At 37.7% G+C, this 23,274-nt stretch overlaps 1 protein-coding gene across 1 annotated transcript in view; it reads right to left on the bottom strand.

Annotated features, from left to right (window-relative positions):
• RYR2 (ryanodine receptor 2) overlaps window positions 1-23,274 on the bottom strand; it is a 437,201-nt gene that overhangs the window by 170,877 nt on the left and 243,050 nt on the right. The window contains exons 26-28 of the mRNA XM_064445463.1: window positions 21,516-21,599; window positions 16,330-16,489; window positions 4,037-4,184 (exon numbers count right to left, since the gene is read on the bottom strand). Coding sequence (XP_064301533.1) covers window positions 4,037-4,184; window positions 16,330-16,489; window positions 21,516-21,599 — 392 coding nt within the window. The remainder of the gene's footprint in view (window positions 1-4,036; window positions 4,185-16,329; window positions 16,490-21,515; window positions 21,600-23,274) is intronic.

Here is a 23,274-nt window from a genome sequence, read left to right as displayed (position 1 = left end):
AACAATAAAGTTTTGGACTTGGATCTCTAAGCTCTGATCCAACTCTCCATCTCTCCATCCCAGTTCTCTTGTGGGTTTATCCTGCTCCTTTGCTCCCACTTCCACTCTTTTGCTGTGTTACCCCAACATCCATTCCAGGTCATTCTGTTCCAATAGAAATGTACTTTTGTTTCTGTCATTCACAAACCCACAAATCTTAGACTCACCTACTTCTCTAATTTTCTTCTTTCCCCCACTGCACTGAACATACTGTCTTGAAAAAGTGCCTTTATTGATTCATCTACAGCTATTTGGCATCCACTTACTATGTATGGAAAATGTTCTCAAAAATCGCCTAAGAACATTTACTCATGAATATTACTTAAATACCACTGCTCATGAGCTTACTTGGTGCCTTGGAGATGGCCATACCTTACATACTGTTATACACTTTTAATCCTATCTTCTTTCTGCTTTCTTTCAATATTTTATATCAGCATATGTGAGTTTTCCCTCCCAGAGCTACCTTTCACTACTCTACACATTTTTCTTTATGTAGTATCTTCTGCTAAAGTAGCTTCAAGTACAACCTCGTATGCTGCATACATACAAACCTTCCTCACTGTTCCTTACTTATTACCCAGTCCTGCAGTATGTTTCTGACACTTCTTTCCAAGACCTTACTATCAGTTCAAACCATAAGGTAGCTTGAAATGTCAAAAATCACACTTTAAAAAGATGAAAATGGTTTCACAAAGCACAAGAAGTAATGCTGAATCAAACCTTTATCTTCCTTAAGTTTTCTCAGTTACTTTATTCTCTGGTATTTTATACATTTTTCTTTCCACTAATCAAATCATTCTGACCCAGGGATCACTCTGACTCTTTTTCTCAGATTAGGAAAAAGAATGCCTACAGCATTCTGGATCTTCTTCTAAAAATTTGCAAGGTACTAACATCTGCACCACCTTTGAAAATTCAGTATTCCAGTCTGACCACTGTAATTCCTCATCTTCCTGAATTTCTTATAAGCTCAAATACATCTGCACCTCTCTGTTGTCAGACATCGTTAAGAACTTCTCCCTTTCTCTTCTGTTCTGTCAGCAACACCAAGGTCCGCATTTCCAATATTATCTTGAAGATAATCACATCTTCATCACGATATCACATGTGATTATTTTGAAGGTAATCACATCCCTCAGAACTTACTATCACTTCTCATGCCACCAAATGCCTGACTTCAGTTAGATCAGGTTCATTAAGTTTCCTGTAAGCAACTCTGAACCCTTTGCCACACAATTCTTTACCAGTAACATTTTCTCTTTGATGGTCTACACAATTAATGCCCTAAAACCACTTCTGAAAACCCTCAGTACCTCACCTATACAGGAGATGAACCACCACAAAGCATAGGAACTGTGAAATTGTTGTCTTTTTAGATTTTCAATAACCTAATGCTTTCCAGATTCTAAGCAATCCCAAAAATACAACTGCTGTGGGAAACCAGTAAGTAATAATAATAAAGCATGAATAATGATACTATAGAGCTTTGTAAATCAATGTTTAAAATAAAATTAATGAACGGAGATCCAGAACACCGCTAGAGGGCTCTAAATCCCTTAATAACAGTATGGATATCGGCTGACGAAAGGGGATCCCTACGACATGTTTTATGCATCTCAAAACCTTGAGGGGCTCATAAAACTCTAAAATCTAAATCCCCAAAATGAGTACAAAAATCTTTTGCTGAAGGCAATTCCAGTCTTGTTTAAGAAAGATCAGTTTGTGGGACACTGTTCTGCAGTTCCTTTCCTCTGGGAATTTTGCAACAGGACTGATGACACCTTTCAAATGCAAGGATTGCAATTGTGTTCTTTGTATTTCATTAGTAACTCCATACACAGAACTAGTTCAAGGGCCCCTGCATCATAAGGAAAAAATAAGATCTTCCAGCAGTTCATTCCCAAGGAAAGACAGGGCTACATGGTACTCAGAGTGGTAAATGAGGAAAGGGGACTAATATTGTTCAGTGGGATTTGGAGGAAATGGTGGAAATAGAGCGTGCTCTCTCCCCCTCTCACCCTACAGCGCTAGACAGCCTCTTATCCTCATAAGAGGCAAAAGCCAACCCACTTTCTTAGAATCAAGCAGAAGGCATGCTCACTGTCTCTGCGTAGCATCTCCTTCCCACAGTGGGAAGGGAAGAAATTACAAGATTATACGGCAGCCTTAAACTCTCCAGACTGGGCACAGGCAGATTAAACAGTGAGAACATGGTGTTTTGCCACCAATACAAGCCACACCACTATGAAACAGATTGCTTTCCCCATTCAGCAGTCCAGCCTTGTAACACACTCATGGTATCAGTGATGCCCCATATTTAAAAGTGTAATCTAATAACAGCCTGTCATAAAAGCTGAGGATCACAGCATGTATGTGCTTTTGAAAAGAAATTGAAAATGACAGGTTCCCTGTGTACATTTTGGGTATGAGTTATATCTTCTGCAGAAATGTTTTACTGAAGCATTTACCGGCCTAAATAGGTCCAAATTTAACAATACTATCACTATATAAAGCAGGAAAAATAATCATTTATTAATTAATATATTGATAGGATAAGGTTTATACACATTTCTCAAATTTTCCACACTTTGCTGAGATTATAGGGATATAAGTTTCAATTTTGATTTGATTATTCTGTATTTCCATATCTCTTTCTAGAATATGGTTGCTGAGGGGTTATATCTATTGTTACCATTTTCTTTCTATATGTGCAGTTAGTGTTCCAGAATGACAGTACAGTATAGCAAGAATATTGTGTTCTGTCTTACAGTTTGATCTCAGCATGACAGAAAACTGTGGCTTTGAAAGCCAAAATCTATAAGAAAATTTATGTTATTTGTACATTAAGTATCACCATTTCTTTTACTTTCTTAACATTTTATATTCTGCTGTTACGGAGGTAAATGTTGTGTACTGTTTCTTTAAAACTTGTTTATTAAAAGTTTATAGTGTTTTCCACGTTTTTTCTGTTTAGGATATCTCAAACTCAAAGTAAACATGCTGAAAATACTGCCTGCAGTATCAGTAAGATGTTCAGTCTGGCAATGATGCCAGAATTCAAAAGGTATTCAAAAAGAATTCAAAATTCAAAGAAAAATAAGAAAACAAAGAAGCAAGGTAAAATTTACTTATAGTCTATTCAACTTGAAAGACCTGAGAAAGTCCAGGAAGCTTAAATGGTCTAACAGACTATCTAATTCTAGATTTGCAATTTGACATTCACAGAAATTTGATTTGTAGGCATTTGTCTTCAAAAATTTCATCTTGTAGCTTTAAGTGCCTAAATACAAGATTGTGCATGAACTGTAGAATTCTTCATTATTTAGTTAAAATTGTAAGAATATAAAATTCACATCTACCACATTTACATACAATCTTTTTCTTAGCTATTTTGCTATTGTCTTGAAATAACAAACATAGCACTAACTAAAAAGTTTTTTGTTAAAAACTTAATTTTAGATTGGGGAACCTCAGGTGTTTATGCATGTATTTAAAAAATAACCATAATTTTTTTTTCCTGTGGCATAAGGCCATATATTGAGCAAGATGATAAACAGGTTTTCTTGATTTTCTATACTTTAGGGTTGTGTCTTGTAGTATTCACAATCCTGGTCAAGCTTTTAAACTTGATTCATTTGAACTATCAAATCTACAAAATGAACAGTGAAAGGAAGTATATGAGACACAGAGAAATTGTATCACTGATTTAAAAAGTAAAAATGTTTCACTTTTTAATTCTTAATTTGAGGCCACAGGACATGAAACAGTAAGAAAAGTAGGATCAAAGGGAAATACAAACAAAAAGATGGAGCAAAGCACCTATTAGCTTTGAGGCCAACGTACCTGTTAAGATTCTTTTACTGGACCAACAAATGCAGTACTGGTGCGAAATATTCTGATTTTGTTGGTGTGTTTTTTGTTTTATAGTTTTGTTTGTTATGGTTTTTGGGTTTTGTTTTATTTTTGAGAAGAACAAAACAACTAAATTAGTTACCATGATCTTGATCAGGAGCTTCCAGGTTGTAACCATAGCCTAGCAGGGTGCGGACTGCTTCCCGAAGACTGTCTTTGTTTGACTTCTTCGTCCGATCATCCAGAAGAGCATAAGGTACAAGGCGAGGATTTCGGCGATTTTTCACGTCCTGCATAAGTATGCAAAATCAATTCAACTTCAGAAACTGTGCTTTGTCTTGCAGACAAAATTGTGCTATAGCAGTAGTATAAAAAATTACTATTTATACCAACTGAAATCATGGAACTGCAAAGAAAGCAAGGATTCAAAGAAGTTGCAATAGTCTAGAAACTAGTAACACAACACTGAATTTACTAAAAAAGCCAATTAATACACAAATAAATGAAACTGTGTGATTTATACCTGCTTTCATTCCTCATCAGATTTACTTATCGGGACAACAACACAAACAACAAGAACAAGGACAAATGGGAAGAGTTTGACTGAAAACTCAAAGGGATTATATTTTGTACAATGTTTATGAAGCAGCTACCAAAACAAGCAGCAAATGAAGAACTAAAGCTCAGACATTATTGTACCATAAATATATCGGGGGGTTGTAATTATAGCACTATACAAGATAACCCAAAGAATAAACAAGATACAAAAGAAGAACAAGATAAAACACTACTAATAAAACAATATTAAATACTTGCCATAGCAATTAATAAATAAAATAGATAAGAAACCTGTGCCTTACAAGTTAAATACTTAAAACATGTATTTTTCCAAAATAAAGGGTCTTGTAAGAATATTATTAATGTATTTAATGAGCAGAATTTTTGTGATAGGTAATTTAATGTAACCTCTCCTTCAGCTGATATTAATGTGTTGGTAAGGTTTAATCTTTGTATTTTAAGGTTTATTAACACAACATTGATTAGGTTTTCCTCTAGTGCAAAATAATCTTATTTGAAAGCATTGTTTAACTGGATTATTTATATGACTAACATAATTTTGAGTGACTGACAGAATTGTTTTCTTGTTTATATTTTCTTCTCACCTCCTGTCAGCCTTTGTTGGCAGTGAGAGAAACCATAGAAAGAAGTCTCCATGTTCTTCCTAATATCTTTTTGAATAACAAAATAAATACATCTAAAATACTTGCTGTTTGTTCTCTTGGTTACAAATACCAAAGATATCGAGAAGCTTCTATTATTGGTCAGACTTATTATGAAGTACAAAAATATTGCCTATTATTTTAGAAAACAGGGCCGACAGTGAAAGAATCCTACTTTTTTTATAGCTTTATAGTTCTTTTAAGAATGTATGTGGTTGCATTCTACCTTTGCAGAAAATAAATGGCACATCCATTCTGACAAATACTTGCAGGCATCTTTTGTTGTCCTCTCAATGCTTAGATATAAGGCTATCTGCCTTCAGCATTATCATGGTGAGTAAATATTAAAGTGCAGTTATTAACCAGTGCTTCATGAAATCTGGTCCTACCAGGGATCCTTCTAGGAGAAGGACTGTTACAGGACAAGCATTACCTATATGCCAAAAGGGCTAACAGAAAGATAAAGATAATGCATTGCTGGGGACATGAATTACTACACCATATCGGCTCTAGTTATATTCAGTGGGACGGACAGTGACAGGGCCAACACAAGGACCATGCCAGAGAACTACTTTCCCTATTTATTCCAAACACTTAAATTGACGATACCTTTTTTCCAATATTTAATTTGGTACATGTGCAAAAAGGGCTGCTTCCAGAACAGAATGGACCAAACAAATGTTGAAGTAAATGTTATAAGGAATTATTATTTGATATGAGAATATTCACATTAACATCAGAGATGAAACACCGTGGGTTTAATTATTTGTCTGGGAAAAGACATAGAAGGAGAAAGTTTCCTCTGAAACACTGTATGTCCAAAAGATATAATGAAGTACTGTCTTCAGAAATATGAATCAGAACTTTGGAATAACAATTACGTTACTTCTTATCCATGAGATACAGTCAGACTAATGCACTGGTAGTTGCCATTAACACACATTAATGTACTGGCAATTAGCTGATAACGTATCATAATGAAATATAGTATAATTGCTTTTAAAAACGTCTAAGCTCAAAATCAGAGTAAGCAAAAAAAAAAACCATAAAGAAATCATAAGTACTAAACAAACTATTTTACAGATTTTTTTTTTTCTTGGGTCTAATTTTATTTAATATTTTGACCTTTTTTACCTATTCAAGACTTAGGCTACTTTTAAAATATGAACACGAGAAGGGATTTTTATTTTTAAAATTTTGTTCTGTTTTTTTTTTCCTATGATATGTCTATCTAGATTTTTAATGTTTTACTTATTGATGAGTTAAGAACTCTTATTGTAATACTCATCACAACTTTTTGTACTAACGATCTTCTGCACCTCAGTGATTAAAGTGTAGCTAATCAAGAGAATGATCCTATACAGTGATTGAGCTTTGCACAGTCACAATCAAGTCAACAAGAAAACTGATTAGCTAAGACTGGTAATTGCTATTGAGTACATTTGCAGTTCACACATAGGCTTATTTCTTCCTATTCACTACAGAAAACTTTTTGGTTTCTATTGTAGACTGTTAAAAGAAGGGAAACTCAGCCTAATTTTTTAATCTTTTGCCAGAATTTTCAAGATTTGACAGTCAATTTCATCATCAGAAGACTGTGTTTCATACAGAGTTTGTCTGACAACTACTTGTTAACCAAGTCATCGGGAAGAAAAAGAAAAGCAGATCTCGTCCAAAAGACAAAAAACCCCAAAGCTTAAGCTTGTTGGCACGACTCAGTTTCCAATGGTTTGAGCTGGGTAGGACACATGAAGTTTACATAATTCATTGGTTTTGAATTCAGATCCTAACACATCACAGAAAAAAAAAGGCTATATAGTTTATTACACAACTATTTAAATTTTTTTTTTACACAGTTTGTCTTCCTTTAACGTAACACAAACATTGCATTAGTCAGTTAGAATTTAATTTGGAGTTACTTAAGTAAAATAAAGCATTGCAACCACGAAAAGTTGGAACGCTTGGCAGAATGTGCCCTGACTATAAATGGAAAGAACTAATAATAACGTTAAACTTGAGTGATGTAACACTGACCATGAAAAGTCAGTATTACTTCATGCAGTGTAAATTACAGGTTTTGCTATATACAGCAAATGATAGATAAAGAATTATTTTAATCAGCACACAAAGTTATTTGTAGGTTATAAATGGATTTGAATTAGGCGATAACTGGTCAACAATGGCACTAACTGAATATACCTCTTAAAAGTAACAGAAAAAAAACTGCAGAAAAGGTATGTATACACACACCCCAAAAAATATCAACAAACTTTTTAAACCTCCATTACAGGTAATGAACACTGCTGCAAAATAATTCACAGAGGAAACACACTGGGAGCTGAGAGGTGCAGAACTGCGTTCGTTTGTTCAGTGAGAATGTGACATGTAGATAACTGATCTAGAGCACTGGATCTAGCAACTGGTCTTGCAACTTGCATAGGCAGATGCCATGTAAGAGTAAAAGCAAAACAAGAAGAGCGTCCATACCATCCACAGCAACATAGAAAACCACAGTCAAATTCTATAAGCAGCTCTAAAAGAAGAACCTATTAAGTTGTACTCTTCAGAAATTTAGTAACAATAAACAAAGCCTCACATAAACCTCTAACAGACAACTGAAATGATAAAGAATAATAGTTTTCAGAGCTATAAATGTGATACGGCAAACCTGTGCACTCCTGGGCCTTCCCAAAGCTCTGAGAAGTTCAGGAACAGCACAGATCACTAGACTAAAAGGAACAAAAAGACACCAGAAACATACATAAATAAGTGCCTGTCAAAAAGAAAGACAGGAAAAGACTGAAAAAATTAAAACACAGACCAGGAAGAGTACAGGAAAAACATGATAATAATTTAATGGGATCATAAGTTTTGTGATTTAAACTGTTAGAGCTGTACAGATACATATTTTTTTGTAGTACTGAAATGATTTTGTTCTCACAAACAAGGTTGCTAAATGACAAGCACAAAGCAAACGTATTTCAGCACATACTCAGCAAGACAGACGTGCGGTTATTTTCCTAGCTTCATTTGCACCATTAGAAAGCACTCATTCCACAGCTGCGAACTGATCCCGCTTACTGCCATGTCTGTGGATCTTGCGCTTCCACAAAGATTTCTGAGCAATTGCCGCCACAAATGCTACCGGTGAGCTTGCCAGCAATGCTGTCAGAAACCCAGCTCAGTGAGCCACTCTGTGAGTGTGCAGCATACAACACTGTGAACAGGATCATTTACCTACACCGCACATTCCACATCTTGTTATCCGGAGGCCTAGCTTTTCTGTGTTTATCGTGGCAGCTCATGTTTAGCCATAAACCAGTGAAATTAAAAATTATTTTATAGGAGAAAAAGGAAAAATATAATTCTAAATTGGTATTTACTAAGTAAGTAATTTCAAGATTCCCAAGTCGTTAGAACTGGAAAGCACAATAAAGTCCTCACAAAGCCATATTCTTGGCAATGTTAACAAATACCTTAAGTATATCCACCCAAAGCAGAAGTCGTGTTCCTACCCTGGCATACTAGAAGCTGAGTTCAGTCCTTAGAAGTATGTGCATCCTTAGAAATCTGTGTACAGCTTCTACCATCTCCACTGAGGACCGTACCCATATGGAATGCCTGGCAGAATGTGCCCTGACTATAAATGGAAGATACTAATATATCAGCATAAATAACATAAAATGTGAAAGTGAGGTAACATAAATGAGGTAAACAAAGTTGTTTCTAGAAGGACAAGATGTAATTTTATATATGTTTAATGACAAAATAAGTGACAAGATTTCAGCTTCTAATTTTTCCCATGCATCCATATTTCCTCAGTCTGAATTTCCAGAACAGTGCCTCTCTTGCATTGCAGCACTAGGCAGTCTAAGACCAAGATCAAATAGTGATTTCACGTGCTTTCTACAAAAGTCTAAAAAAAGTAAGATCCTGACTTAAAAAGACCGAACTGTCTTGCATTCTGGGCCAAGGAGAAATCAGACTTGATAATTGCTTCACAGTCCTGACTTCTTATCCTCAGAGAGGAAGCGCAGAGCAGCTTATTTAAGATGTTCTTCACAGAGTGGGAAGAATATTTCTAGTTGCTGATTTTTACAACCAACCGTTAAAGCTATGGAGTTCTTACTTTTTTTTTTTTCCTCAATATAAATGAGGTTTCTGATTGTTAGGGTCTTCAGCCACAACACACAATACAGCATAAAGAAAAAGCAAGACACCCTTTGACTAAGCTATCTGCATAGGTGACAATGCAGATAAGCAAAATTTGAAAGTCAGAATCTTTCGCTGTGACCCCCATAATCAGTGGGGAGACCTAAAAGTCATGTGTTCAGGAAGGGGGAGGGGTTGACTAATGTACTTGAAATTATTTTCATTTGGTTTCTGATCTCTAGGCTTGACTCTTTTCTCTCCCTTTCCATCTTTTCCTTACTTCTATATAAGTTGGAATTCTCCTGTATACATGACATCAGTTTTATGAACCCTAACTGATATTGGAAGTTTGTGGATAAACTTATGTGAGGTCTGAATAGTTTCCATTCGATTGTGAAGATTTAGTCACAAACGCCTCTTTTTATACTTCAATGCTATGAGAATCTCCCTCCTTTGTTGGGTGTGGAAGGTAACCTTGCTAGGAAAGATGAGGAGAAGGCTGAGGTACTTAATGCTTTCTTTGCTTCAGTCTTTAATAGTCAGACTGGTCGTCCTTGGGGTTGTCGGGCCCCTGTGCTGGGAGATGGAGAGAGTATGCAGAATGAAGTCCCAGCTGTTGAAGAGGTGGCAGTTACCGACCTGCTCCTTCACCAGGATGTTCACAAGTCCATGGGGCTGGACGGGATCCACCCGAGGATATTGAGGGAGCTGGCAGAGGAGCTCGCCAAGCCACTCTCCATCATTTATCAGCAGTCCTGGTCAACCGGGGAGGTCCCAGATGACTGGAAACTAGTGAATGTGATGCCCCTCTACAAGAAAGGTCAGAAGGAGGATCGGGGGAACTACAGGCCTGTCAGCCTGACCTCACTGCCGGGAAAGGTCATGGAGCAGATCATCCTGAATGCCATTACGCGGCACATGCGGGACACCCAGGGCATCGGGCTCAGCCAGCGTGGGTTTATGAAAGGGAGGTCCTGCCTCACTAACCTGGTCTCCTTCTATGATAAGGTGACCCGCTTAGTGGATGAGGGGAAGGCTGTGGACGTTGTCTACTTGGATTTTAGTAAGGCCTTTGACACTGTCTCCCACAGCATTCTCCTGGAGAAGCTGGCTGCTCACGGCTTGGACAAGTGCACTCTGTGCTGGGTTAAAAACTGGCTGGACAGCCGAGCCCAGAGAGTGGTGGTGAATGGAGTCAAATCCAGCTGGCGGCCGGTCACAAGTGGTGTTCCCCAGGGCTCAGTGTTGGGGCCGGTCCTGTTCAATATCTTCACTGATGATCTGGATGAGGGGGTTGAGTGCACCCTCAGTAAGTTTGCAGATGACACCAAGCTGGGTGGAAGTGTTGATCTGCTGGAGGGCAGGAAGGCCCTACAGAGGGACCTGGACAGGCTGGTTCATTGGGCCAGAGCCAACGGTATGAGGTTCAACAAGGCCAAGTGCCGGGTCCTGCACTTGGGTCACAAAAACCCCATGCAACGCTACAGGCTTGGGGAGGAGTGACTGGAGAGCTGCCTGGAGGAAAAGGATCTGGGGGTGTTGTTGACAGCCGCCTGAACATGAGCCAGCATGTGCCCAGGTGGCCAAGGTGGCCAATGGCATCCTGGCTTGTATCAGCCATAGTGTGGCAAGCAGGAGCAGGGAAGTGATCGTGCCCCTTTGCTCGGCACTGGTGAGGCCGCACCTCGAGTACTGTGTGCAGTTTTGGGCCCCTCGGTACAAGCAGGACATTGAGGTGCTGGAGCGTGTCTAGAGAAGGGCAATGAAGTTGGTGAAGGGCCTGGAGAACAAGTCTTATGAGGAATGGCTGAGGGAATTGGGGTTGTTTAGTCTGGAGAAGAGGAGGCTGAGAGGAGACCTTATCACTCTCTACAACTACCTGAAAGGAGGTTGTAGCAAGGTGGGGGTTGGTCTCTTCTCCCTAGTAACAAGCGATAGGATGAGAGGAAATGGCCTCAAGCTGCGCCAGGGGAAGTTTAGGTTGGATATTAGGAAAAACTTCTTCACCAAAAGGGTTGTCAGACATTGGAACAGGCTGCCCAGGGAAGTGGTTGAGTCTCCATCCCTAGAAGTACTTAAAAGAAGGGTAGACGTGGTGCTTGAGGATACGGTTTAGTGGTGGACTTGGCAGTGATAGGTTAGCGGTTGGACTCAATGATGTTAAGGGTCTTGTCCAACCCTAACAATTCTATGATTCTCTGATTCTCAATGAGCTTGTTATGAAAAATTCCTTAAAAATATCCAAAAACAGCCTCAGGTAATTCTGATAGGACATAACGTCAAAATCTGTACATGCTAAAAAAAAACAAAACCAAACAAACCTCTCTCTTAGCGCAAATGTTATTATTTTAATTGACTTCCACCAAGGCTATATTGCTCCTTTGCCTGGACCTATCTCCCTTATCTGTCATTTACCACTTCGCCAGTTCAGGGAAGACCAACCTGCTGGCAACCACGTTCTCCCTTAAAGGGACACTGTCAAGTATTTTCACACTGATTTTGTGCTCGCTTTTGCACTTACCCTTGTTATTTAATACATTCTTTTAAGCAGAAATATCTATTTTTCCTACCTGTTTTGTTCCTTCTGCTCCTTTCATGGACCAATAAGCTACTGTGAGTCTGTCCTACTAAAAATACTTACTTGTTTGTGATCAGTGTCATCACAGCTGTCAGCACAGTTCTGGGAACAGGATTTATTAGTTAACTTGTGCTCCCTCTGCTGGCTGGCTGGTTGGCTCTGCAGCAGCAGAACAAAAATACTGTGTATAGTCATGCAAAAAGAGCAGCTGCCTCTTGTTAAGAAAAAAAATCCTGACAAGCAGTGGTGGATTTAGAAGGAAAAAAATATCTGGAACTTGGAAGGCGTTTTCCCCACCGAATTATAACAGGAAAGAAATGGTTTCTATATTAACTACTTGACAGTATCCCTTTAATTTTCATATTATATAATCCCAAAATGATGAAGCACTCATGATGGAACAGACGTACGAGATCACCTAATCCATCCTACAGCCACAGCATGATTGCTGCTTATAGCATATTGCCCAGTGATTAGTTCATCTGCTTTCAAACATCTGTAAGCTTCTTTCCCTTAGGAAACTATTTCATAGCTCTGCAAGATCTGTTTATAGTATTACACAGCATAAAGTCATGCCACTTTATTACAGTACTGTAACATGTCACAGTAACATGATGGGATGAAAAAATGTAGCCCATGAAACAAACCCATTGTTGGAGTCAAGCAGAAGCACGCAGCAGCGTGGACAACAGCTAGCAGCTTGCCATGTGATATGTATGTCAGCTAAATGAGAAGCATCTTTGCACTGCACCCAGAAAGGAGCACCTTGCTATTCTGCTCTCTTCTTTTGACTTTTAATGATTGATATTGGTTATCTGCATATTGTAAGCACTCTTGGAACTCAGTTGTCTGTCTTCTCTCCAGAAGAAAAGAAACTTAATTATTTGAAAAGAGAAAAATAATTGAATTAAGAGGAAATCAACACCAACACCCAAAGCATGGCAGCTTCTACAGGACATGCTACTGGTGGGAAAGTTTTCAAGGACATCATCTACCTGTTTAACCATACATGAGACTACTGTAATTTGTCTGCCAAGAATAAGAGAGTAAAGTATACTGCTGATCTTGTTGATCTGTTTCCCGAATGTCATGAATATTCCTGAGCTCTTGATCTTTAACAACGGTCCTCTGTCGAAGGTGTAACTATGACACTGTTCACTGCACCATTGCATTACATTCTCAAAAACAGTGCCCCACTCAGCACACAGAGGTCTTCAGTAGGTTTGAATGAACCAGACCCAACAAAATATTTGGATGTTTAAAGCAGATCCTAAGACCGCAAAACCCTGATTAAGTGTCTTTCCAACTCCAAATGTGATCAGCTTCATAGGCACTTAAGCTTTTTTACATTTAAATTCTCCAGGTTCTTCTTTGCATGCCCACAATTGCCTTTGTCTTGCTAAAGAAGAACAGTTCAACACTGATGATATACCTAGGCCCTGTCAAGATTTAGAGCAAAAACATTTATCTAAGTCTCTTTCAGAGCACAACCAGGTACTAAAAATGATTCACGCTGACTGCTTAATACATCTCTGAAAACCTAAGTAAGGGCCACCATTTTATTTTAAAATTTAAAAGGTCTAAGTGATAGTGATAACCTCTTTATATAACAACTTGTCTTTGGCCATCAAAATGGATTTAGATGCCTAATTCCTATTTGTCCAGTTAGATATCTTTGAGGATATAGGTGTCAATTTTTAAAACACTCATCTAAAAATGGGTAATGCACAGTTCAGTAATTACAAGACTAAGGGGTTCAAAACTGTATCTCTATCTTCCACAAATTTTATCACACCAGATAATAAATTGTGATAAGTAAGTGCAGATTTAATTTCTGTGTTGAGCTTCATCATCCAGCGAATGGGGCATTTATTAGGAAGGGAGTCTAGGGAAGCCTGAGTTCCAAGGCTGGCCGTCAGGACAGTATTTTAAGAGTCAGTAGATAAAATACAGAGAGCTGTTCAGTGGGTAGATCACAGAGCCCTCCTCCTTCCCTTTGCTCTCTCCTGGTGAGCCTCAAAAATGTCTCTTCACAGGGCCACAATGTTTTAGATTCAACAGTAAGGCCAGTCTCTTTCTCCTGGCACAGCACTGAGAACTACAGACAGACCTCATGATTCTTCTGACATTAAGATGAAGTATTTAATTTTAGCTTACATCCTGTACTAGATTTGTCTAATCAATGTTTTTATTTTATTTGTTTAAACCAAAGCTGTGGCCTGTGGCAACTCCACTGCCTTTTGGGAACCATAAAAAAACTAATGACCGATTACTATCACATCACTCCTCTTCAAAAGCAGAATCTTTTATACCACAGGCACATCAAAACATACATAAAGACAGCGTATAAACACATTGTACAGCTGTAAAGGAGAAACTCCCACTACATCTTTTCCTTATCATTCCCAACCCAGTACCACTGAAAAATTCTTTGATAGTATCATTTAACTGCCTTTCTTACTTAATACCTCGCTAATTCAGTAAACATATTTTACATGCAAATATACCCCCCAAAAATATGGCAAAATTATTTATCCTTTTTTTTCAAAGTTATACAGATACACATTGTAGGTTAAATTGTCTTCAGGATCTAAGAAACTTTATTTACTACATATAAGTTGTGGGTTTAAATTTTCCCAATGCTAGTTAGAAACATAATTAGCTAAGAGATGCATTCGATTCCAGAGCCTTCTTAACTTCATCTTAACCAATAAATTCTGTTGCAAAACTAAATTTAATTTTGGGATAAGTCAGGGTTCTATCAAAGCTGTAACGATTTCCCAACTTCCATTCATTTCAGATCTCCTGACTGGAAAGGCTCTGTATGGAAAATATTTGGCTTCTGGGAGCAAAAAATTATGGGAAGCATGGTGTAAATTGTTAAGTGCATTCTTTAATCTATCAGAAATATTTCTTTTGAGCATCTAGAGACATACAGACTCTCATTCTAGAAATGAATTGTGCACTGCCTCTATAAACACAGGATTGAAACAGTGGGTTCGTACGAATTAATCTGCTCCCCCTACCTGACAGCAGAGAATCATCACTTCCAACACTTCACATTATTAATATTCTATCAGAAATGTTAACAGCATTTCAAAGGGCCACCTTCCCTTGCTCAAAGATGCAGTATTAGGGGAAAATCTAATCGTGTTGTAAGCAGGGGAGCTGCACCAACGCTGAATTATCTTCAGTGTCTAGCAGGGGATACTACATACATTCCAGTCTGCAAACACAAGAACTGGTTCCTTGTCTGCCTAGACCCAAATACAGAGCCTAGATTTCCAAAATAGTTTACAAAGTACCAAAATGAGAGCTTTATAGTAAGATACTATAATGGGCAATGCTGAAATGATATGTGGCATATATTTTGTCACTTAAATGTATTTTATCAGTATGTGATGAGGTGAATTTAAGTGCCTAACTTTATATATATAAAACCAGATTTTATTTTTTTCATGTAAAAGCTTTGCAAATAGAATGAGTTTCGGTCTTGTAGAAAAACAAAATTTGAGATGTGCTGAACCAAAATGTATAACTTGAATTTTTGTCAAAAACAAAACCACTGTTTGTAGGCAGGAAAGACTGTGCACCTACAAAACAGCTGTTTCTCATTTTTGCAAAAATAATGATCTTTCATGCCCAGTGCAAAAACATGAAAACTCTTTTTTTTCACAAGGGGTGAATTTTCCTAAAATTTCACTGTGATATGCTACCACACATTTAGTAACAGAAGTGAAGACACCTTTCTCTATATAAAATTCATTAAAAACCACAGAAAGAATAGATTATATGACTCCTAAGGGAAAATTGATATAGTAGCTGTCTTGAAAAATAATAAATTAGGCTCATTGTATATCCAATACATTTTTTTTCTTTTAAGAAAACACAGACCCTGAGCTTTGCTGTTAGCAATCCACCAAGCTTAATTTTTACTTCCCTCCATTATAACACATTGTGATACCTACCAGGTAGCATTTCTATTCACAGAAACAAAACCACTAAGGCATGACTTGAACTTGGAGACTGACTTAACTACTGTCAGTTAAACATGGCCTCTGCGAGAAATACAACATGCTAGCAAAGTGATTACTAGAAGTTTACATTATGATTTTCCTGGATAAACAAAATTATTCCGTTCTCAGGACAGCAAACATTGAAATGACTCCCCTACTGAAAGTCAATATTTACATTTCCTAAAATACTAAAGCATATTCTCTTCCTGCATGCAATTTTCTTACCCTGAGACCTAGATAGCATACAAGAAAATACCATCAATCTTTTAATATTGCTTTTAAAAGAAGAGTCTCATACTGCTAGAAGATTTAGCAGGATTGCTTTAATTATGTATTTTTGCTCTCTTTGACTGACAGACTCACATTCATTAGCTGCCTCTTCCAACTTTTGTATTCCCATTATTCCCATTTAACTGTGAAATATCTCAATAGATAAGTGCTTTTTCAGGTGACTGAAGTTAGCACTTACCTGCTGGATACCATACGTCCAGCCTTGCCTTATACGGTCCCTTGCCCACACATTGTGAGCATTCTCTGCTAGTTTATCCACCATAGCTTCTTGAGAGGGGGTCAGTTTGATAAAACTCAGATCCATGGGAGCAGGCTTATATCCACTCAACAACTGGTAGCTGTCAAAAAACACAGAACTTGCAGTTACTTCTCAGTAAGAAAAAATTAATAGAAACCGCAAAGGAAAGAAGTGACATGTGTGCAATATAACTACACAAATAATGTGTCTTTGAACATAAAGAATAATAATGCACTGACATTTGATTTTGCTTCAAGCTAACTGCACTTTGATGTGATGAGGTAGCTGGTAATGAAAGCTACCCAAAATAGTGTGAGCTAAAAAGGTTTTTAAAATATTTTAGCACTTTCACATACTTAAAGTCATAGGTTAAGATGTTGCTTATCTAAATGCTTATATGAAGACTATTATTGTTATCTCTGAGCACTTCACAATACTTATTAAATTCTACCTACCTCCTGCTGAAGCAAGAAAATATATTCTTCATATTACGTATAGGGATGTGAAAGACAGAGCAGGTGAAATGGCTTACTCAGGATCACATATGAAGTCCATCTAATAAAAGTTTGTCTTTATTATACTTCATACCTCAACTATCCTTCAAATCATAGAAGCAAACCTTTAAAATTTAGACTTCAGAACAGAGACACAGCTTCCTCGCTACTTTTAGTGCTCCTATATAACAGTGGTGTTTACTTTCATGAAATTGTTCCTAATTAATTATAGTAATCTCCCACTTTACTTATGACCACACCTTCTCACTAAAGGACGTAATGCATATGGTGATGGATGCAGCACATCAGGACCTACTAAATTTACAACAAAACCCTACAACACTGTGCAGCGTCACCATGGTGGTAGACGTTGCCTCCCCTACCCTCAGCTGATGAAGGAACATGCAGGGGAAGGGGAGCAGGAAGAGCAAAGCAGGGGGCAGACAGAGAGGGGCTGTACTGGGTGCTCATGCTCAGGTGCTAGTGAGGGGTGCTGCAGGGCGGCCTCTGTGAGGAGAGGCCGGGGCTGCCCCGTGCTGGACACGGGTGGCTCCAGGAGGGACTCACTGCAGGGCACAGCTGGTGATGCCTCAGGGAAAAAATTTTTAAGAAAGGGCAAAACACTGCACAGGCAGAGAGGAGTGAGGGAAAAAGTGTGAAAACCAGCCTTGCAGAGACCAAGGCCAGAGGAGGGGTGGCATGGGGGCAGAGATGCTCCAGGTGCCAGAGCTGGTGCTGCCCCGGGACAGACCGGGCCAGAGATGGTGGACATGCCCTGAATATCCCTCAGTGCTTCTCTGCGAGCATACTGACAAAAAAAAAAAAGAGCTATTTTGCCCATAACGAAAGGGGTCTGTGGAAAATAAACAACATTCTCTCACTGAAAGTTAAACACTGGGGTGTTTAAAGAATGGTTAGTTTAAATAATTGTCTAATTATTTTCTAAACAACTTTGGCATTTTCTTGTATTTTCTTTATTTGGACTGACAGAGAGAAATACAGAAAAAGAAACAGTATTTATCCCCATTTATATTCTAGAACATTCAAACTCTCCACAAATCTTAATTAATTCTCTTCTGTGATAACTATTCTAAAACCCATTTAAACAAATTATTGGTTGAAAACAATAATTGAAAACAAGCAAGCATTTAAGGGGGATTATCGTCTGTAAACATGAGGTTAGACCGTCCTTCAAAATTACTACATTAAAAACCAAAAAATTTAAGTCTGAAAACAACAATTCAAGAATGTCAATCCAAAATCAACCATTCATATAGCTACCAATCGGCAAATTTCTATCACAGAATTAAGCAGGCAGTTGGCATTTGTGCTGCTGTCTCCCACATGCTAGCTAAATGCCCTCACGGTTACATCTCCTTGGGCAGCTGCGAAGCCGCTTCAGGGAGATGAGTAAAACCAGTCCGTAATGGAAATAATGAATCATACAGAATTAACACTTTTGTCAGGCTGGCAATTACTGCGTTCTTTCCTGTCACAATCTGCTGCACAAGTGTTATCTTGTGCATATAAAAGCTATGAGAGCCACAGCTATTTCATTGTAAGAGCAGGGTCAAAGAACCAGGGGTCTCAAAGGATGCTCAGGATTTTGTCACAAAGGATGTGCATTCCTTATTTCAGGATGCACATAAATACTTATCAAGGATAACTATCAATGGATACTAAGGCAAATAACAAAAGCATAGTGTGTGTACAAATTAACATTGGAGAATCGTCTTGAGCTGCAGAGTGAAGGCAGCTAAAATCCCAGCTCCTGCCTGGTCTTTCACTCATCAGTATCTTACTGGTCTTGTCTTGCTCAGTATCTCTACTGGCCTTATATTAACAATTTTTTTAATAAGTAGGTAATGTGCAATAATTTTCAAGCTGAAAATTTAACTGCTTCAACAGCACATTATCACTATCATATTTATCTGCCATTGATTTACAACAAGCACTATGGAATTTTCATTTGTGCCACTTCATAAAGTTACAGAAAAAGTAGTAGATACGTTTTCAAGTGATCTTAGTCCATACTCTGCTCTCTTGATTAAAGATTTTCAGCAGTCTGCGTGAGTTATTTTACAAGAGAAAAATAAACATAGCAAAACTTTTTTTTTAAAAAAAACTTTTTTCTTTTTGTTCTGAAAATTCCTTTTCATTTAGACTTTTTTTAAACCATAGAATCACTAAATATTTAGAATTTCTTAAAATAAAGACTGAATATTTCAAGGAGGTATTTTAAAATAAAAAGTTACTGGAGGATGCTTTATTCAAAAACCTAAAGTAAATTTATACCAAGAAAAAACTTCTTAATAGAAAGAGAAATTCCATTAGCAGAAGTTGTGTTTGCAGTACACTTCAGCTAGTTCAAAATGGTCCAAAAAAGCTCTTTTCTAGAGCGATGCTGTATTAGAAAAGGCGAAATTCTGGCACAACTGTCAGTTAAAAATGTGATTTTCCCCAACTTGTAACCAGTGTGGCTGTGATGCTAAAATTACGTAGGACTGACACTAATATAAACTTGGTTTTAGCATTTTACAATCTTCATTGTTACAATGGCATGACAGAAACAATAAAGCAATGGGTTAAGAAGACAGACAGGAATATACAAAGTGAGGTTGAAAAATTTATTTAGTAGAGCAGATGAGCTACATCCAAGGGATGTCTGGTTTTGTTTTCCATAATAACATAAAGTTTGTGTGTCACACAGATACGAGAAGTTAATAAATTTTCATAGGAAATTTGACAGTATTTGGACAACACATTTGTACCATCTACAGGAACAGAAATAACTAGCAAACCCAGGAAGTGACATCTCTTTTCCCATTAGAAAATTAGCTGTTCACACCCTATTTGCTGTAACTCTTGGTTTTTTGTTTTGTTTAGTCTAACTGTGAAAGAGCAACACTTCCTCTCTGCAGGACTGTATCTCACACAAAATGTGCACAACTGTATCTAAATCACAAAATCTTTGCTCCATTTTTTCTCAAGAAAGACCTGATGCTATTGAGAATGTAGCCACATATATTGTTTTGCATTCCTTTTTGCACATTTTTTCTATCCGTTGCATGTGAAGTGTCAAAATTCTGACTTGGTATGTACAGTAGGACCTCAGGTTTCTAAAGTTATGGCTGTTAATGACATTAAAAAGACTCAGCATTATCACTCTTAAAATAGGAAGTCTAATTTCTTCAGACCTGAGATTTAGCTGCAGCCTTTGAAAAGCATCAAATCTAATTCACTTGAACAATCTTCCAACTGCATATGCATTTCTGCCCAGGAAATTCAGAACAAAAGTACAGAAGGCCCTAGATACCTCTTCCTGTTAGTCTTACATGCAGTTATTTTGGGATACCAAAACTGAAGAACAGTTTTGGGGAATTTAAACTAATCCCTTGCTTTTACTTTCATTCATTCCTGTGAAGCGACCACATCAGGGATTCTGAAGCTGTGATACCAATGGTATGTAAATCAGTGCAGCATGCTATGTATCAAAGACTTGAAGGTCCAGGTTCATATAGCTACCTTGTAGTAAAGTATTACCCAGAATCCTGCAGGAACCTTTGCAGAATGGTACATGTGCTTTTGGCTCACAAAAGGAAAAAGGCAGGCATGCTTTAATTAAACACAGGCTTGGGGTTATTATACTGGCCTTAGGGATGCAGTCTATGGAATATGAAGGTATGGGTCAGTGAAAGGCTGCTGTGAATGATGGAGCTATGCAATAGCAGAGGAAACTATTTCTGCACTGAGCACATCCCTGCAAAGAGCTATGGTGGTAGCAACTTAACAACTAGCACTTACCATCGCTCTTAGTCATAACCAAGGAAACTAAATTACTAATTTAAATTCAGGAATAACAGAACACTCAGAAGTTCTCTTATACTGAAACTGTGACTTTTACCTTTCTAGTTTTATACACATTATAATCCTCCATTATCCCATTGAATTTTGTACCAATCTAGACAAACTTACAAACCATGGGCTCAAATGTATGTTGGGCTGTAAGGCTGTCATATGTTTTTCACCAAGTACATCCCCTTACTTTCAACTGAGTAAAAGTTCCCAAAATCTTCATGCCCATACAGGGGTGCACACTGGTGCAAAGGAAGAAGCCAGGGCACTTGGCTGGGCTATAAGAGCTGGTTTCAGAGCTGCGGTAGTGGAGGCCACTATGTCATACCAGCCTGAGCCCAGCCCTACTAATGCTGTTGCCATGCAATCACTCAGGAAAAAGTCAAATTACTCTACTGGTTCTCTCCACATCAAGTCACTAGATGGCCATTCTAGGACTTTCAGACAGGATACCTTTAAATATTTGCAGCACAGCAAAATATATTGACAATTTTGCCACAAAAATTCTTCATCAGGTTTCTGCAGTCCACTCCATATACAAAAGAACTATGTAACAATGAATGCCAGACATTTCAATGAATCGTGAAAACACCCATCAGACTGCAAATGTCTAAAATAAAAAGTGTGGATGCAGGCAGGAGTAAATTTCTGAAAATTCATATGCACACATGCATACCCAAGTACTAATAAAACTAGCAATATAAATATCAATTATTAAAATACAGTTTGCTTATCTCACACTGCCTAACAAAAAGATGCATTTGAATTTCAACTTACTTCTTTGGAAGTTTCATTTTTTTCACTTTTTCATCAGCATGTTCATCAGCAATTCCAACATGGCAGCCTAATGCCAACAGGGTTCTAGAACACAGAAATCAAAGATAAATTACTGCAAATGTTTCTCTATTTAGAGTTGCTTCTGGGTATATAAATGGGACTATACAGCAAATGAGACTTATGGGAATGACAACAACATAATATAGAAAGATCAACATCAGCCTTTTTGTATGTGTAATAAGCTTTCTGATAGTGTTAAGAAAATGATGTTCCTGAAAATTTGAGTAAAAATATGAGCGGACTACTTCAAAGTGAAACTATCATGCAGTCTATTTCGTCTATGTGGGGCATCAGTTGAAAGATTCCCTGCCCTTGAAATATATATTTCTGTTTTATATAATTATACTGCTTATCTACTCATTCATATTGCTTTATATGAAAATCTTTTAATATTACATTATTTACTTCAAAGCTGATGAAAGGCGAAAAGGCAGGAAATGTCACTTGTTATCCTTAGAACGTGTCATCTTTACAAAGAGAGACTGTTATTCAGAGATTTTAATTGGATCTGGATTTTGTTACGACATGCTACTGAAGAGAGGACTGACAGCAGAATGCATAATAAGCATTAGGCCAAAACTGCCATCTTCATGCTCAGCATGGATGTTGCACATTAATCCACTTCAGAGAAAAGGATTCAAGCTAGACAGGGCGTGTCATGTACCACAGGGCTTCTACCACAGAGCCATTGACCCAGGCAGCCTGTTCTGGCTTGACTCTGCAAGATGCAACTCATTTCAGAAAACAAACAGTCTCTACATAACCTTACAATGGGGTTGACAGTATTAATCAGGTTTCTGATTACTTCAGACCTCTTACTGTTCTTACAGTCATGTTATCCAGCAGTATAAATCTTAATTCATCAATTATTTGTTTCTGCACTTATGTTCAATACTGGGATATCAAGTCTGTTTCTTTAGCCCAGATGCGTTACTAAAATATGACATTGAAATGAAAAGAAATCCTGGACAAAAGTCAGATACCACTTTGGAGTCAGAGCAGAAGTTTTTTGACATCTGAGGGTGACACCCATATCTTTCATTGAAACTGATTATGCAGAAGAAATCGCAACTGTAAACCTTGGACTCCACCCCCAATTTTCCCAACATGTAAGAAAGTTGGAAAACGGGGTTTTATTTGTTCTTGACTCTACTTAAAACAATATTTTCTAGTCTTGCTTTAACTATATTTATTGCTTTTGAACTGACTGGGGGAAAAAAGATCATAAATAATGGTATAGCAGTATTTCTCTTGGCAGAGAGTCATATATTTCAAGGAGATTCTTGCAGCATATTTTTAGTGCTAGCTACATGAAGTAAATCCTACCATTATGGTCTGTGAACCCTGATTTAAAATTAGGCAGTAAAATCAGATTATGAGGAAATCAACATGCAGTGGCCACCTCCTGCAAAACATACTATCTGCTAAGAATATCCCATGCAGATAAATTTCAATTGACATAAATTGTACGTGATTCTTATGCAGCCATCACCAGCATAAGTAAGAAAACATATCTAACAGTGGAAAGCAGTACAGAGGAGCTAAGCCCCGCCAACCCTAATTTCCTTGTAATGTAAGTCAGGAATTTGAACCCTACGTTATTTCCACCCAGACACAGCAAATCCAAATCAGAGAGTCACTGCGGGATAAAAAGGCGATGGGGGACCAAGAGTTAGATTTTAATTATATTTCCATTTAC

Source organism: Phalacrocorax carbo, chromosome 3 (genome assembly GCF_963921805.1).
Source record: "Phalacrocorax carbo chromosome 3, bPhaCar2.1, whole genome shotgun sequence".
Taxonomy (NCBI): domain Eukaryota; kingdom Metazoa; phylum Chordata; class Aves; order Suliformes; family Phalacrocoracidae; genus Phalacrocorax; species Phalacrocorax carbo.
The sequence above is the reverse complement of the archived record's forward strand: the minus strand, read 5'-3'. Positions and strand labels throughout refer to the sequence as shown.